Source organism: Phodopus roborovskii, unplaced genomic scaffold (genome assembly GCF_943737965.1).
Source record: "Phodopus roborovskii unplaced genomic scaffold, PHOROB, whole genome shotgun sequence".
NCBI classification, from domain to species: domain Eukaryota; kingdom Metazoa; phylum Chordata; class Mammalia; order Rodentia; family Cricetidae; genus Phodopus; species Phodopus roborovskii.
The window spans coordinates 50,662,156-50,677,654 of NW_026126517.1; the positions used below are offsets into that span (position 1 = coordinate 50,662,156).

The 15,499-nt window shown below is 39.2% G+C and overlaps 1 protein-coding gene across 1 annotated transcript in view; it reads left to right on the forward strand.

Annotated features, from left to right (window-relative positions):
* Nucleotides 1-15,499, forward strand: part of Myo5a (myosin VA) — a 148,170-nt gene that overhangs the window by 30,509 nt on the left and 102,162 nt on the right. The window contains exon 2 of the mRNA XM_051197955.1: nucleotides 9,306-9,416. Coding sequence (XP_051053912.1) covers nucleotides 9,306-9,416 — 111 coding nt within the window. The remainder of the gene's footprint in view (nucleotides 1-9,305; nucleotides 9,417-15,499) is intronic.

A 15,499-nucleotide genomic window follows, 5' to 3' on the forward strand; every position in this document is an offset into this window, starting at 1 on the left:
AAGTTTAAAATTTTAGCCAGACATGGTGGCATGCCTGTAATTCTTGCAATTGTGAGATGTACCAGGGAAGACAAGAAGTTAAAGGTCGTGCTTGGCTACTTGAGACTATGTCTCAAGCAAGCAACTGTAACAAGTAAGGTTCTTCCTCCCCTGCTGGTCTTGTCCTACCGCTGTGCCAGCCCCAATTAACACACTGAGACTCTGTATTTGATATAATGCTGTTGGCCAGGTACTAGTTTCTTATCGGCTAGCTCTGTCTTAAGTATTAACTCATTTCTGTTGATCTAAGTATTTCCACGTGGTTTCATCTTACCGGGGAATGGGCTGGCATTGTGCTCTCCCCAGTCTCTCCATCTTGATTCCTCCTTACTACTTTCTCGAATCCTCCTTGTCTCCTAGTCCCGCCTATCTAGCTTTCCTATTGGCCAACAGTGCTTTATTCATTAACCAGAATGACATCTCCCATCAAGCAACAAATTAAAAAAAAAAATTTTTTTTTGGAGACAGGATCTGTGACTTTTATTTTGTTACTTTAACACAAATCTAGACATAGCTGATAAGAGAGACTCATAATTGAGAACATTCCTCCATAAAATTGGCCTGTAGGCAAGTCTGTGGAGTATTGTCATGATTGATGATTGATGTAGAAGGGACTAGCTCGTTGTAGACAGTGCCACTCCTAGGCACGGTGGTCCTGAGTTGATTAAGAAAGCAGGCAGAACAAGCCAGTGAGCAGCACTCCTCCATGGCCTTGCTTCAGTTCCTGCCTTGCATTCCTCCCTTGGCTCTTCATGATGGAGTGTGAGCTGTAAGGTGAAATAAACCCTTTCCTCTCCAAGATGCTTGTAATGGTCTTTAACGGCAGTGTAAACTGAACTAAGACAGGGTGTATATAGCAGACTGGTCTCAAACTTGCCATGTGGTAGAGAATGGCTTCAACTCCCAGTCTTCCTGGCCCCACCTTCTAAATATTGGAAATATAGAAATGTGCCCCACAGTAGGCCACTTTGTTTTAGTCTATTTAGGAAAAAATAAATAAACTTATGCATGATCTAAATAGAAAAAAACATAAAGAGATGATCAAATAATAATTCAGGTATAGTAAAATTTTTCCAGAGAAATCCATTTTTAGCAGCTGGCAGGGTGTGGTCAGGTTACTGCCAAGATGTTGGCTTGATTTCTGGGGGAAAAGCTGAGGCACAAGTTCTCTCAGAGTCTCTGTTTGCTTTTGCTGCATTTCTCTTTCAGAAAACTCTTAGCATTTACAATTAGGTAATTCTTGCTCAAAAACAGATGTCCTTAGTTCATGAATATGAATTTTTTACAACCTAAAATAGACTGGCAGCTGATTTTGATCTTTCTGTTATGATCCCCATGCTCCTGTCTGTTCATCTCATTCAGCTTAGGTATATTTATGATTTTTTTCTTTTTAACATGTAAGGACTATCACGGTTTTGGGAAAGAAAATGCACTCCAGGTTTTGGCAATTGCTGTGTCAGAATTTTGTAACTTTCATATTAAATTATTTCTGCTTCTTAGTTCTAAAGTAACTATTAATATCATCAAGATGCAGACATGGTCAGCAGTTGGCTTGGGTCTAACACTACTCTGTATTTCTGCTCCTCCTTAAGTGTGACTGGCATAGCTATGTTTTTGAGACTAGGATGCATCTAGTTATGTTTTCAATATATCTCATGAAAATTTAAGTCTTACAATATAGCATAATTTGTTAGATATGCAACTGAAAGAACAATACTGCAAAGCAAAATTTAGGGTGTGTGTCCTAGTAATTTTTATGGGGATTCTATTGGTCAAAAGTGCACTGAAGTGCCTAGAGAGATGGATCTATGTTAAAAAGTTTAAAGAATTGAAGAGGATCTGGGGGTGTCTCTAAGTTGTTAGAATGCTTGCTTAGCATATATGAAACCCTGAATTTGATCTCCACAATGGCATAAACTTGGTATGGCAGCAAACACCTATAAACCCAGAAATTGGAAAGTGCAGATAGGAAGTTCAAGGCCATCCTCAGCTAGCAAGTTCAAAGTTGGCCTAGGATATGTGAGACCTGGTTGCAACACAGAAGAAAAAGATAAATAGAGACATAGTCAAATCATGGGGTTAGAGATAAAACTAAGAACCATGCTCATAGTAGTGATATGTTGTATCTACTCAGTTCTCAAATGCACATTATATTTTCACTTTGGGAATGCATCTAAGGTTTATTATGCCTTTGATTTGGCAAATGTTCGTTTCTTGACACAGTAGCACCTATTATAGTTCAGGCCCTATGTTGAGCTCAGGAGGTCAGTTCTGAACAAAAATAGATTTCTGTTTCTGACTTTCATGGTGCTTACACTCAAGTGAAGGGTTATGTGAGATAACTGTAGGGCTTAATTTAGGTATAAAGGTCAGGGAAGGATCTTAAGTAACGGATGTTTGAGCTTGAGGTCTGAAGGATAAACAGAAACTCAAACCAGGGGCTTCAGAGCAAGGCAAAGCCATAGGGAAAGTCTCAGAGGGAGTGTGAGCACTCAAGCAGCTAAAGGAAATCAATGCAGATTGTCCTTGGTTGGGCTGATAGAGGGGAACTAATTAGTGGGTAAGTAGGAAATGGCATGTGATGAGGCTGCTTCTCAAAAACAGAAGGCAGGTGCCAACTAACTAAGGCCCCAGGGGTTTATGTGAATATTTTATGTTGTTAGAAAGGGTTTTAAGCAAGGGCGGGCTAGGGTCAGACTTTTCCATTTCAAAAAGATCACTGTGGCTGTTGAATAGAGAGTGGGGAAAGAAAGCTTTGTAGAAAAGTTTCTTTCCAGTACCAGGTAAGGTAATGACCAGCAGTAGAGTACTGGCAGTGAAGATGTATGGGGGTGGGGTGGGGGGTGGTGGCAGTGGCTGCTAAGTCTAGCTGAAAATCACTGGGAGGACTTGATTCGTCAAGGTAAAGGGGAGGGCGGTGTAAGGACCAGTTTTCTCCAGGAGCAAGCAACCTTCTGGCTGAGGTGCCCTTCTGTTTCTCTGGGAGTGCTACAGGAAAGATGTACTTAAACTGGGGTGGCAGAGCTATCTGTTGTTGGACTTGTTAAAGTGAAGCTGCCTCTGAGAAAAGTGGAGAAATAGGTAGTTTTGTGAGCCTGGATTCTGGAGTTCAGTTGCAAGGTCTGAGCTAGAGAGAAATTTAAGCTGAGGGTGGGTAGGATATTTCTCGGTGTGTATCTTAAAGATGTTCTTGCAAAGTGAGATGTAGTTCCAAAAATAATCTTTACAGGAATATTAAAGAACTTCAGTGTCTAAAAATATTCATTCCAAACCTTTGCCATCTCACACTAAAATTCTAGAAAAATAAAATCATCTAACTTTTGTTACCTGAGTATGATTTTTAAAAAAGCCCTCCATTAATTTTATAGTTCTCATTTTCCTTATAAATTTAGAATAATTATAATTGTAATACTTATTAGAAGTTGACTTGAATTTTGGTCACACATTTGTGTGTGTGTGTGCCTGTTTGTGTGTGTGTGCATGCGCGTGCCTGAGACAGAGAAATAGACAAACACACACACACACACACACACACACACACAGAGAGAGAGAGAGAGAGAGAGAGAGAGAGAGAGAGAGAGAGGGCACATGTAGCACAGGCTGACTGTATAGTGAGGATGGCCTTGCACTGCTGCCCTCTTGGCTCCACTGATGCGTGTGTTACTATCGTACCCATTTATGGATGCTCCCAGTTCAAGCCTGGGCTTCCAGCGTGCTGTGTCAGCACTCTATAATTAGCTGCACCCCCAGCTCTGATTCAGTTTCTTTACTTATTCTTGGTTGGGGGTATACTTTATTGCTAAGTAGATAGTAGTATACTTTATTGCACTTTAGATAGTCACAGATAACCTGCCTTCTGGTTCATTGATCTCTGAGCTGGGACTGACTCTTAGGGTCAAGACCTTTAGGGCAACACAGGATAATGATAGTACCACCCACACAAGATCCTATCGCACATCAATCCTGAAAGCCTGACTTATCTTTAAACTGTGCACATTTCATTGTACAAGCAAGATAATTTCAAGAATTATAAAAAATAAATCTTAAACCAATCCTATCATTTTGTTCATATAGAGAAGTTCGGGAATCAAAAATTATTTGTTTGTTAAGTTTTAGTCAGATACCTTTTCACTGGTGCTGTTACTCCTTGGCAGAGCCTACTACTAGCCAGTGGAGCACTGCAGGCTGATTGGTGTGTTTTTAACATGTTATTTTGGGTGAACTATTCATAAATTCTGCCTGAGCACATACATCACTTTAATGACATTTCTACTATGATGCTAACAAGAATAATTTGGGGAGAAGAAATTAATCTACTTTTAAACAAGGTACATCTGGAGTGGAAAGAATGTGTACCTTTTGGCATAGATGCATTTGAATACCTTTTTCTTTTTTAAACCACATTTAAGGTCTGTCTTGGTATGTGTTAAAATGGGTTAATAATGGAGGTTTATTGCAATATTTAGGTAAAGTTATTCATGTAAAATATTGTTGTTGTGTTTAGCTCATCATCTTTTCTACAGACCACAGACCACAGACCACTTCTATTCTTACTTCTAACCCTACACCAAATGCACGTTCCCACACCCTAGTCCAGTCTTGTCATTTTAGTCTGACTCCTTAGCCTGGTTTAGATTGCTGGCTTCCCTTCACCCCCATCTATCCGGCTCCTCTGCTGTTCTAGGAGATTGTGGTAGAAGTGACATCTCTCTGTCTTTTCAAGTTAGGGTGGGGCCAAATCTCTGCTCCACACAGGTCTGGCTTTTTTTTCTTTTGTCACTCCAATATTTCTCTGTTTCCAAGGGGTTTGGGAAAGATCAGTAATTCTTTTGTGTACCATTGTGGAATGTATCATCTGAGACCAAGAACAGTCATATGACCGGAGTACATGAAAGATTACTAAGGTCAGGCCTGTGTAAAGTTCCAGAGAGACAAAGGTGAAAAAGACAGACCTCCTTTCAAGGAGCTCACAGTCTCTGCACTTGGATAAGTCATCAAGCAGCGGGATAAGGAGCCTAGTAGAAGGCTGTATGAGATACAGGAGACACTGAGACTGAGTGCCAAATGACAGGTCAGGAAAGGTTCTGTGGAGAAGATGACATGGAAGATAGAGAGCCCAGCTTGGTAGTGTTCTACTGGTTGGAAATAGAGGTATGGTGATCTAAATGGAGGAAACAGATAAATCAAAGGCATAGACATGTGACCCAATAAGCCCTTCAGGGTACAACAACCCAAAGTCTGATATAACTGGAGAATAGTGGAATGAAGTAGGGAGATGAAGTGCTAAAGACGCTATTCAGTTGAAGGGTTCAATGCAATTACTGATATTCTACTCCTGAGCCTAAATGATGGCTACATGAGAATTCATTGTATCATTCTTTTGTTTAACATATACATATGTATGTATAACATATATAATAAATACATATGCATGTAAATACATGTGCTTTCTCTTATTTGTATAGAATAACTCAAAGTTTTTAAAATAAATACACTTTTTTTTTTTTGGTTTTTCGAGACAGTGTTTCTCTGTAGCTTTGGAAGTTGTCCTGGAACTAGCTCTTATAGACCAGCCTGGCCTCGAACTCACAGGGATCTGCCTGACTCTGCCTTCCCGAGTGCTGGGATTAAAGGTGTGTGCCACCACAGCCCGGCTAAATGTACAATTATTAACTGTAACATTTTTCAAGATTTCCTACTTTCTTTAGTATTTTCCCTGTACTTTAGAAAGTCCATTATGTACATTTTAGAGTGATAATTCCTGAATATTTCACCCCAGACATTCCATAAGTGTTAGTAGCCACATAGAATGTCATTAAAGTGTCAGGGTCAGAGGAGGGGGCATTGGTGATGATCTCTCTTCTCAGCTCCTGCCTCAGAGGGATACACACACACACACACACACACACACACACACCAGACTTTTTGAAATGGTACAAAATCATTTTTGCAAGCATTCATGATGGATGAATGCACCAACACAAATTGAATTATTCAGATGCTAATAATTTTATGTGGACTATAACAAAGATGCTCACATACTATGTTAATTGAATAGTGCATGAAGGAATTTAGGAGCAAAGGGAGGATCATGTGGGTAAGGTTTGTTGGGTTTCCAGGGTTGGCTTGTTCTTGCTAATGCTGTTGATTTTGTTCCTGAATGTCTGAGACATCAGAAACACAGCTGCTTTTGGTGTCCCTATTTCAGACTTCCTTGACTGACAAAATGCAAGTTAGCACAACTTCAGTGAGTCATTTGTACTAATCAAGGGTCTCTTCAGTGTTGTCATTGTGGCAGGAAACAAAAAGATGACTGGTGCCTCCTTAAGCAGGAAGGGATGTGTCTTCCTAGAAGATGCAAGGGTTATGCTGCACATGGTAGCATGGTCTAGTGCTCCTCTCTAGTGCATACCTGGGCAAGCATGTTCTGGAACCTGCCTTTCCAGTACACTTCCATTAGACTGTATGAATTACTTCATTCCTGCCAGGCAGGCCAATTAAGTTGTATTGTGGTTTTTATTTTCCTTGCGTGCTATATTAATGCAGTTTAAATCTGCGCTTACATTGTCTTCTCAGATTTTGCCTATTACACAGTTTAGCCTATCTCATCTTATCATTACTCTCATTTTTTACTTCAGCCTTAGTTATTTCAATTCAAGTAGATCTAGTAATCCCAATTCTGATGTGTTTACATTAAAAATGTTTATTTTACAGTACTGGGGATTGAACCCCGGGTGTCGCACATGATAGTCAAGTGCTGTACCTCTTAACCAAGCTTTCTCTCTCTCTTCTTCTCTCTCTCTCTTTGTGTGTGTGTGTGCATGCACACACACGTGTGTGTGAGTGTGTGTGTGTGTATTTTGTTTGTTTTGTTTTTGAGACATGGTTTCTCTATGTAGCCCTTGCTGTCCTGGAACTCATTATGTAGACCAGGCTGTCCTCCGACTCAGAGATCTGCCTGTCTCTGCCTCCCTACTGCTGGAATTAAAGGCATATACCACCACAGTCCGGCACCCAGTGGTTATATTTTAATGTGTCCTATTTTAAGCTTTTGCTCTTTATTTCTGCAGATTTGTAGTGAACTTTTTGTTGTTTTTGCTGTATTCATAGTATCTCAAATCTCAAACCCTTGTTTTTTCTCTTTTGCCAGTTCCTATCATTGTTCACAGTCTTGCTTTATAAATCTCTCTGCTTTAAGTACTTGACTAATGTCTCATCTTAAACATGCTTTATGGCCTTACACCCTAAGTTGGCGCCGTGGAGAACCCCAAGTTAAACCTTTAAAGTTTACCTTTGCTTCCTCTCATCTCAGCCTTTTCATCTCTTGTCCTTTGATCTTAAGTAAAATCAATATGTGTGCTACCTGAAAACTACCAGTTGCTTGGTCAACATTTGAGGGATTTGAAGATGACATTGAAGGAGTATGTAGTCTAGTATAGGAGGTAGATTGATCCATATCCTATTTCTGATGGATTCTGGGTTCTCATTGCTCTGTCCCGTTGGAGGTTTCCCTGTGATCTAGAGGCCCTTGTTTTTTTGCCTTGTTTCCTTTGACCCATGTGTTGGATGTAAGTGGATGAATTTAGTCCTATTCCTTGGGTTTCCATGTGTATTTTCATTGGGTCCTGGGGAAGGAGTGGTAGGTGTATGAGAAGTAACAGAAGCATGTTAAGGTGAAAGTTTAGTTCTCACTAATATGGAGAAACACAAGGAGGCAATGGTAAGCATATACAAGATTCATAGTTGTTTCTCCTTGGATACTTTAAGAGGTAGCAAGTAAGGTTAAAGAAGCTGATTGTTGGGGGCTGGAGAGATGGCTCACTGGTTAAGAACAGTAGCTGGTCTTCCAGAGGTCCTGAGTTCAATTCCCAGCAACCACATGATGGCTCACAACCCTTTATAATGAGATCTGGTGCCCTCTTCTGGCCTGCAGGCAGAACACTGTATACCTAATAAATAACTCTGAAAAAGAAAGAAAGAAATTGATTGTTAGTGAAGCTTGTATAAATATCTTACCTCAGTTGCAGGCCAGGGCATGGACCTTTATGAATGAGTTATTGCCATGCTCAGAGAAGTGCAGCTTTTTGACAAGTACTCATTGCTAAGCTGTTAACACAAAGGTACTTCTGTAAAGTCTCCTTCTAATTAGTCAGCCATTCCTCTACAAACTTGCCCAGTTCATTGAGATTTTCTGTTTTCGTCAGTCAAGGTAGTAGGTAATTTCATGACTTTGAACATCATGTTTATGGGTTGTTCATGTATGTTAATATATTTTGTACTTTTTTTTTCAAAATTATCTATCTGGCTTAGATCCAGAGAACAATTAGTTGGGGCTGTAGTTTCTGGACTTTGTGATGATTACCACACATTTTCATGGTATTGAGGTTACTTGAGCCAAATGTATTCCTAGCCAAATACCACTTCCATCAATCTTCATAAAATGTGTGCAAAATCTCAAATAATAGTGATTTTATTCAACTTTTAAAATAAGTAACAAAATTCTTTTTTTAAAGAAAATTGTAGATATGCAGTCTATAAATCACTAGTGGCTTAAGGCCACACATTTATTTCTTATTTCCCCACTAGAACAGTACCTGAGAAGTCACCCCAGCTTTGCAGATGATGAAACCACAATGAAAGATTTAGATTGCAAATGCTACCTTAAGAGATGACTATGCTGTTGAATTACCATCCTAGAACTTTGAAAATAGACATTATATATAAATTTTTACCCCAAATTACATTTACTATATAAAGCAAAGCCAGTTTTTAATTTTAGTTATTTTTTTCAGAGCATATTATTTATATAATTTGGGAACGGTAGTAGTTCTGGGGCTAACCTACTTTTTTATCCTCATTTTAAAAGTAAGTATCATGGCGGGCATGATGTATATTCCTTTAATCACAAGACTCAGCAGGCTTAAGCAGGAGGACTGTGAGGTCAAGGCCAGGCTGGACATGTAATACAATGCTGCCTCTGACAAATTAACAAACAAAAAGCAAATTTCATATAGCTCAGAGTCCTTTTTGCTGTTGTTGTTTTGTTTTGTTTGAAACAGGGTCCCAGATCTTGCTATCTAGCTGAGATTGGCCTTGGATTTCTGATCCTCCTTTTCCCTCCCAGTGCTGGATTGAAGACATGCACCACCGTACCTTGCTTAAGATGTCTTTTCAATAAATTAATTAAAGTTGTAATATGATGTTGTATATATGATTGTTAGGTGATTGATTTGCCAGCTTAAACTTCTTTCCTTTTTGTCTTCTAGTTTGCCAGGGTTTGGATACCTGATCCTGAGGAAGTATGGAAGTCAGCAGAGCTGCTCAAAGATTATAAACCTGGAGATAAAGTGCTGCTGCTTCACCTTGAGGAGGGGACGGTAAGAACTTCACCTTCATTTCTTGTATTTAGCCTGAAGTGGTGGAACCTAACTATAATTTGCTTAATCTCAATTATAATATAAATTTTGAATTACTGTAATATTGTTATTTACTATTTTGATAAAATGATACTTTTTCTGTATTCTACACCATCATTTTAGCTTATACATTTACTATGACTATCAAATTTGCCTTAATATCTAATTTTAATGCTAAAAATGTACCTATACATCCATATTTTAAGTTTAGGACATCATTGCACTTATTTCATAATATTAACTAAGATTCGCTATTTGGGAAATACTAAGGAGCTGTTACGTATGTAGTATTTTGCTGGTTACCAGAAGATCATGTAAGAAGCCATTTCTGACTGGCTACATTCTGAGTGAACTCGTCATTGTTTCAAAACTTTTTATCTGTCCATTGCATTTGGCAGGATATGTCACACTTTTTCTTAAAGAGAACTTTGTGACATTCATTTTCTTTAAAGAACTTATAGTCCCAGTATTGAGTTCTCAGCCCTATATGGGGAATCTATATAACCCTTTCCAAGGCAGAAGACAGAGAAAGAATGTAAGAGCTGGAGGATGTCATAGTGGGGGTGGGGTTTTCCTGACTCAACATGGCTGTTGCCCCTGGAACTCACAGCAGCAGTGGCCGCCTGTACAGGACTAGGCCCATAAACATTGCAGCATGTATGGGGAAGGGTTTTATAAGGCCCACCCCTCTCTGAAGAGTTACAGGTAGTAAATGGTTTCTAGGAATAGGGAGTTATACTTCTCAATGGTGTAGCCACAGGTAAGTTGCTCTTCCTTGATTTAACAACTCCTAACCCATACCCATGCAGGCAACTGTAATTAGATGCAGTGGGCCATGCCCCTACCTCCACCCACGAACCACCCTCCCCACAAAGACGTGAAAGTAAGGCAGGGGATTAAGGAGTTCACCAGACCTAAGATAAAGATAAATAGGTGTTTAATTGGAGAACAACCTACACAGATAAGAGTAAATAAACACCACAGCGTTCCTGATCGAGAAGATGCAGTGTCTGCCCTTTCAGTGCTCTCTGCGACCCAGGAGAGCCTGTGCTGCAGCTACTCTACCTTAAAGTGATCATGCCCTGCACCTGAAACTAGGCCCAAAGGGTGTGGCTACTTCTTCAGGTTCCTTGGCAAGTTCCAGGTGCCACTACAATTTCCCGTTTTGTCTAAAGAAGAAGGTTTATAAGCCTGATACAGAAACTATATACAATGATAACAAATGTCAAGTATATTGCAGGAGGAAGAAAGGTAAAAAACATACACAAATTAAGAACTACAAGCAGCAAGAGCAACATTGAGCAATAGACACATACTACAGGTTTCATGGGAAGAAGAAAGGATTCAGTGGAAGAGGGAGGGGAGAAAAGAAGAGGATAGGAAGGGGAATATGATCAAATGATGTCTGTGTGTGCTCATGTGTATGTGTTATGATCGTGAAATATTAAAAAAAATTAAGAACTTTCAGTTTAAGCCAGACATGGTGTCTTATTCCTGTATTCCTGGCATGTGAGAGGCTGGGCATGTGATTTCAAGTTTGAGGCCAGCGTGGTCTATATAGTGAGGTTTTCTCACTATATAGATTAAGAGCTGGTGATGGTTTAGCAGGTAAAGATGCTTTCCACAAAGCCTGATGACCTGAGCCCAACCCTCAGGGTCTGCATGATGGAAAGAGAAGAGCAGTTCCTGGAAGTTGTTCCCTGGCTTCCACCTGTGTATCATGGTAGATGCATATGTATGTGCCTCCCCTCATACACCTTCATAAACAAATGCCATTTAAAAGTTTAAAACAAAACAAGAAAAAAAATTATGATCTGACAAGGGAAACTTGCTATAACTCCATGTAGTGCTAAAGAGTTAGGAAATAGAGTAGGGCAGCAGTAGAATTCTCAAGATTTCTACCCTAGTTTGTTTCCCTGTTTCTGTGATAAATACCACAATTAAAAATAATTTTGGGGGAAAGGTATTATTTCATCTTACAGCTTACATTCCATTGTCAAAGGAAACCAAGGTAGGAATTCAAGGCAGGGACTCGGAGACAAGAAATAAGCAGTGACCACAGAGGAATGCTGTCTACTGGCTTGCTCTGGGAGACAGCATTACTGTCTAGACCAGTCCATTTAGCTCCACTTACAGAATTCAGTCCTTTTCTAGTACAAAGGTCCAAAGTCTTCCATATTTCAAAAGCCCCAACATGGTCCGGTCTTCACAGTAACAGTACCTTCTGTGTTAATTGCCTTCCGGATGCTTTAACAAAACACCACAGCAGAAGCATTTCACAGAAGAAGGGTGTATTTGGGCTTGGAGTACAAAGAGATAAGAGAATGTTGTGGTGGGAAAGCCTGGCAGCAAGTGGCAGGCATGGTGGTGGGAGAAGGAAGCTGAGATCATATATTTTACCACAAGCATGAAGCAGAGACAATAAACTAAAAACAGGACTAGTCTGCCTGTAGGCACCCTAAGCCCATCTTAGTGGCATACTTCCTTCGGCAAGGCTACATCTCCTAAACATCCCAATACAATGCCTAATTGGGCACCAGGTATTTAAATGCCTGAACCTATGGAGATATTTATCATTGAAACCACCACAATGTCAAAAGAAGTGTATGTTTATTTTTCAAACATGTAACTCTTACATCGAATTCATACTGTGTATCAAGCATGATTCTGACTCTTATAAGACAATTCATTTTTTTAAAAGACAAGTGCTCACAATTTAGTGCTACCTGGCCTAGAACTCTCTTTGTGGACCAGGCTGATCTGAGTCTCGTAGAGATTCACCTTCCTCTGCCTTCTCTGGTATTAAAGGTGTGTATTACTGAACCCATGACCGTTATTTTAATCTTTGCAATAATACTACAAGTTAACAAGATCCTTGTTGATGGAAATATATTGTAAATATTATATGTACATAAGGTTGTTGGGGTGAAGATTTAGAAAGGTTTTGGTTCAACAAATGCATATTAAGATAACTGCTACTAGCTAATGTAACCATGCTAAGAACGGAAAAAAAGGCATGATTTTTTACATCATTTCCAGATAAGAGACAAACTCACTTGCACTAGTATGATACAAGATATAATACAAACAAAGTAAAAACTAGATCAGAGGAGTGTATGATCAGAGGGAGCTTGTGAGTCAGGTAGACAATAGATCAAGGATGTGCACAGTTGACATTTCATTTCAGGCACCTTGGAAAGCATGACCGTAGACTCAAAAGACATTCATAGTAATCTATAGTTGAGAACTAACTGTGTTGTTATGATATGAAGTAAGGATGGCATGCAAGCCAAATACAATGGCCTGGAAACTGTGAGTGTAATTCTTACCTGATAATTGTTCTTATTATATGTATTTTTAATGTTATAGTTAGCAACCCTTTTTTATTTATACAAAAGGGGGAAATGTTTTGGAATATTTGATACACTGTAAAGATGCGTCACTCTGTTTGATTTAATAAAGAGCTGAATGTACAGTAGCTAGGCAGGAGAGAATAGGTGGGACTTCAGGCAAAGAGAGAAACTCAGGATGAATCTAGGCACAGGGATGCCAGTGAGACACTGAAGAAGTCAGACATGGTACAGAGGAGAGGCAACCAAGCCATGTGGCAGAACGAAGATCAATAAAAACAGGTTAATTTAAGTTTTATAGAAAAGCCTAAGCTAAGGTCAACCTTTCATAATCAATTAAAAACAAACAAACAAACACAGTGTAGCTGGTATTTTTAATAAAACTCTTGTATGAGGAGCAATTACAGTATTTCAGAATACAAATAGTGTAGTTTGTGTTTCAGAGAAGGCACCATAGATATGGATTTCAAACAAGGAGACTTGATAGAGAATTAGACCAAATTAAGAAAGCCCTGAATGTCAAACTATGGAATTACAATATCTAACATTTATTATTCATTTGCTTTGTAGTATTAGGCACTCCATTAGACCTGTTGGACTATGTTTTCTAATGTTAGTTCACTGCTCTATGGGTTGGTAGGTAATATTTTTACTGTTTGCCAAATAAGGAAACTGAAGTTCAGAGGCATCAGATAGACATGCCTGAAGTCAATGGAATTAACAAAAGCGGGTCATCGGCTTGGTATAGGCATGCACACTGTAGTCCCAGCACTTGGGAAGTAGAGTAGAAAATCAGAAGTTTGTAAGTTATCCTGAACTATCTAGGGCCAGCCTGGAATACATATTTAAAACAAACACAAACAAAAATAGTAGAAGGAAGAGGAGGAACAGTTCTTGGAACAGGGTATAAGTGAGAAAAATAGTCAAAGATGTCCTGCAACTAACCAGTTCCCTTTTTATGAAATACAATATTTTAGGTCCTAGGACACAATAGAAAAAAACATCGTCTTTGCAATATTAGATGTGCACATTTATTTGATAATGACTAATCATTTCAGAGAAGCATATTATATACATTCCATGAGGAAATTTTTATACATATGTTATAGTTCGTTCACCCTTGTGTTGTTAGTGTCTTCTCTAATATTGCAATTTCATTTTCTTCCCACACTGACTAAATAACTGCCCCATCCTCCCATGAAGACTAAGAAGAACATTCTGGGATGCCCTTCTACTGTTCTGGAGTCATATGACGAACTATGGTATTATCAAATCATGATGGTCATGAGCATTTCTAAAGCCCCACATTCTCCAGGGCCTTCTATTACTCTATTTTCACACTATTTAGACACAAACAGAAAAGGTAATGACCCCAAACATTACATTGTAGGTGAGCAGGCAAGCATAATGGAGTGAGGGGAATTTAAAGCACTCAGATTGGAACAGTAAGGAAACAGTTGTGGATTGACAAAGTCAATGCAGTGTACAATCAGCCCAGGAGAAATAGAGGGAAAAGACCCAAAGCATCATGCCTTTCCTGTATGCTAATCCATTCATACCTGATTTGCATATTTGACCTCTCTGTACTTCTTGAGTAATAAACTAGCATACTCCATTATATTTTTGGTTGTGAGCCTAGCCTTTAATGGCTGAGTCATCTCTAGCTTGCATGCTCTATTATAAACCCCTTTTCATCTATCCTATACTATTTGTCATTAATACATAATAGAGTGGTAGCTTCTGTAATTGGCGTTGTCCAAAAGTCCCATATGCCTGATTTTATAATGCATAGTACTTCTTTATTTTATTTTGACATTTAGTGTGCGTATTCATGTATGTGTGTCCACATGTGTTCATGCCATGATGTACATATGGAGGTCAGAGGACAACTTCAGGAGTTGCTTTCCTTTCACTTTGTTGGGATCAAACTCAGGTCATCAGGTTAGCTGCCAAAACCTTTACCCACTGAGCCATCTCACTAGTCCACGTGGTACTTCTTAATGTTTGGGTCAAGGTACCTCATTAAAATCTAATGAAAAGAATGAATTACTATTCCCAAATACATACACACAGCATGACACAAAATTTCAGGGGATTCTTGGGTTTCTTAGGGATTCAGAAACCTTAGGGAGGCCAAGGCTGGGACTTTAATCCCAGCACTTGGGAGGCAAAGGCAGGCAGATCTGTGTGAGTTTGAGGTCAGCCTGGTCTACAGACTAGTTCCAGGACAGGCTCCAAAACAATACAGAGAAACCATGTCTCAAAAAGCCGGGGGGAAACCATGTCTCAAAAAGCCGGGGGGAAAAAGGAAAGAAAAAAGAAAAAAAGAAAAAGAGACCTTAGGGATTCTTAGGGTGTGCCAAGCATTGCTTCTTTAATTTTTGCCACACCTTTTTGAGCTATTTTTGCTAAACCATCTTACAAGTGAGAGATTTAGTTTAAATAATGCATTCAAATCCATGTAGAAGTTAGGTGTCAGTAGTAGGGTTTGAACCCAGATAAATCTGACTCTAGAGCTAAGCTCTTGACTTCTTTTATACTATCACTTCCCATACATAGAATGAAGAGAGAGATGAGAACTCATCATCAATGATTAAAATTTTCTGGGTAAAAATCTCTAGGCTCTGACTTCTTCCGCTATATTAACAAAAATTATTTACAGTGGAGCTGGAGAGATGACTCAGTGGTTAATAG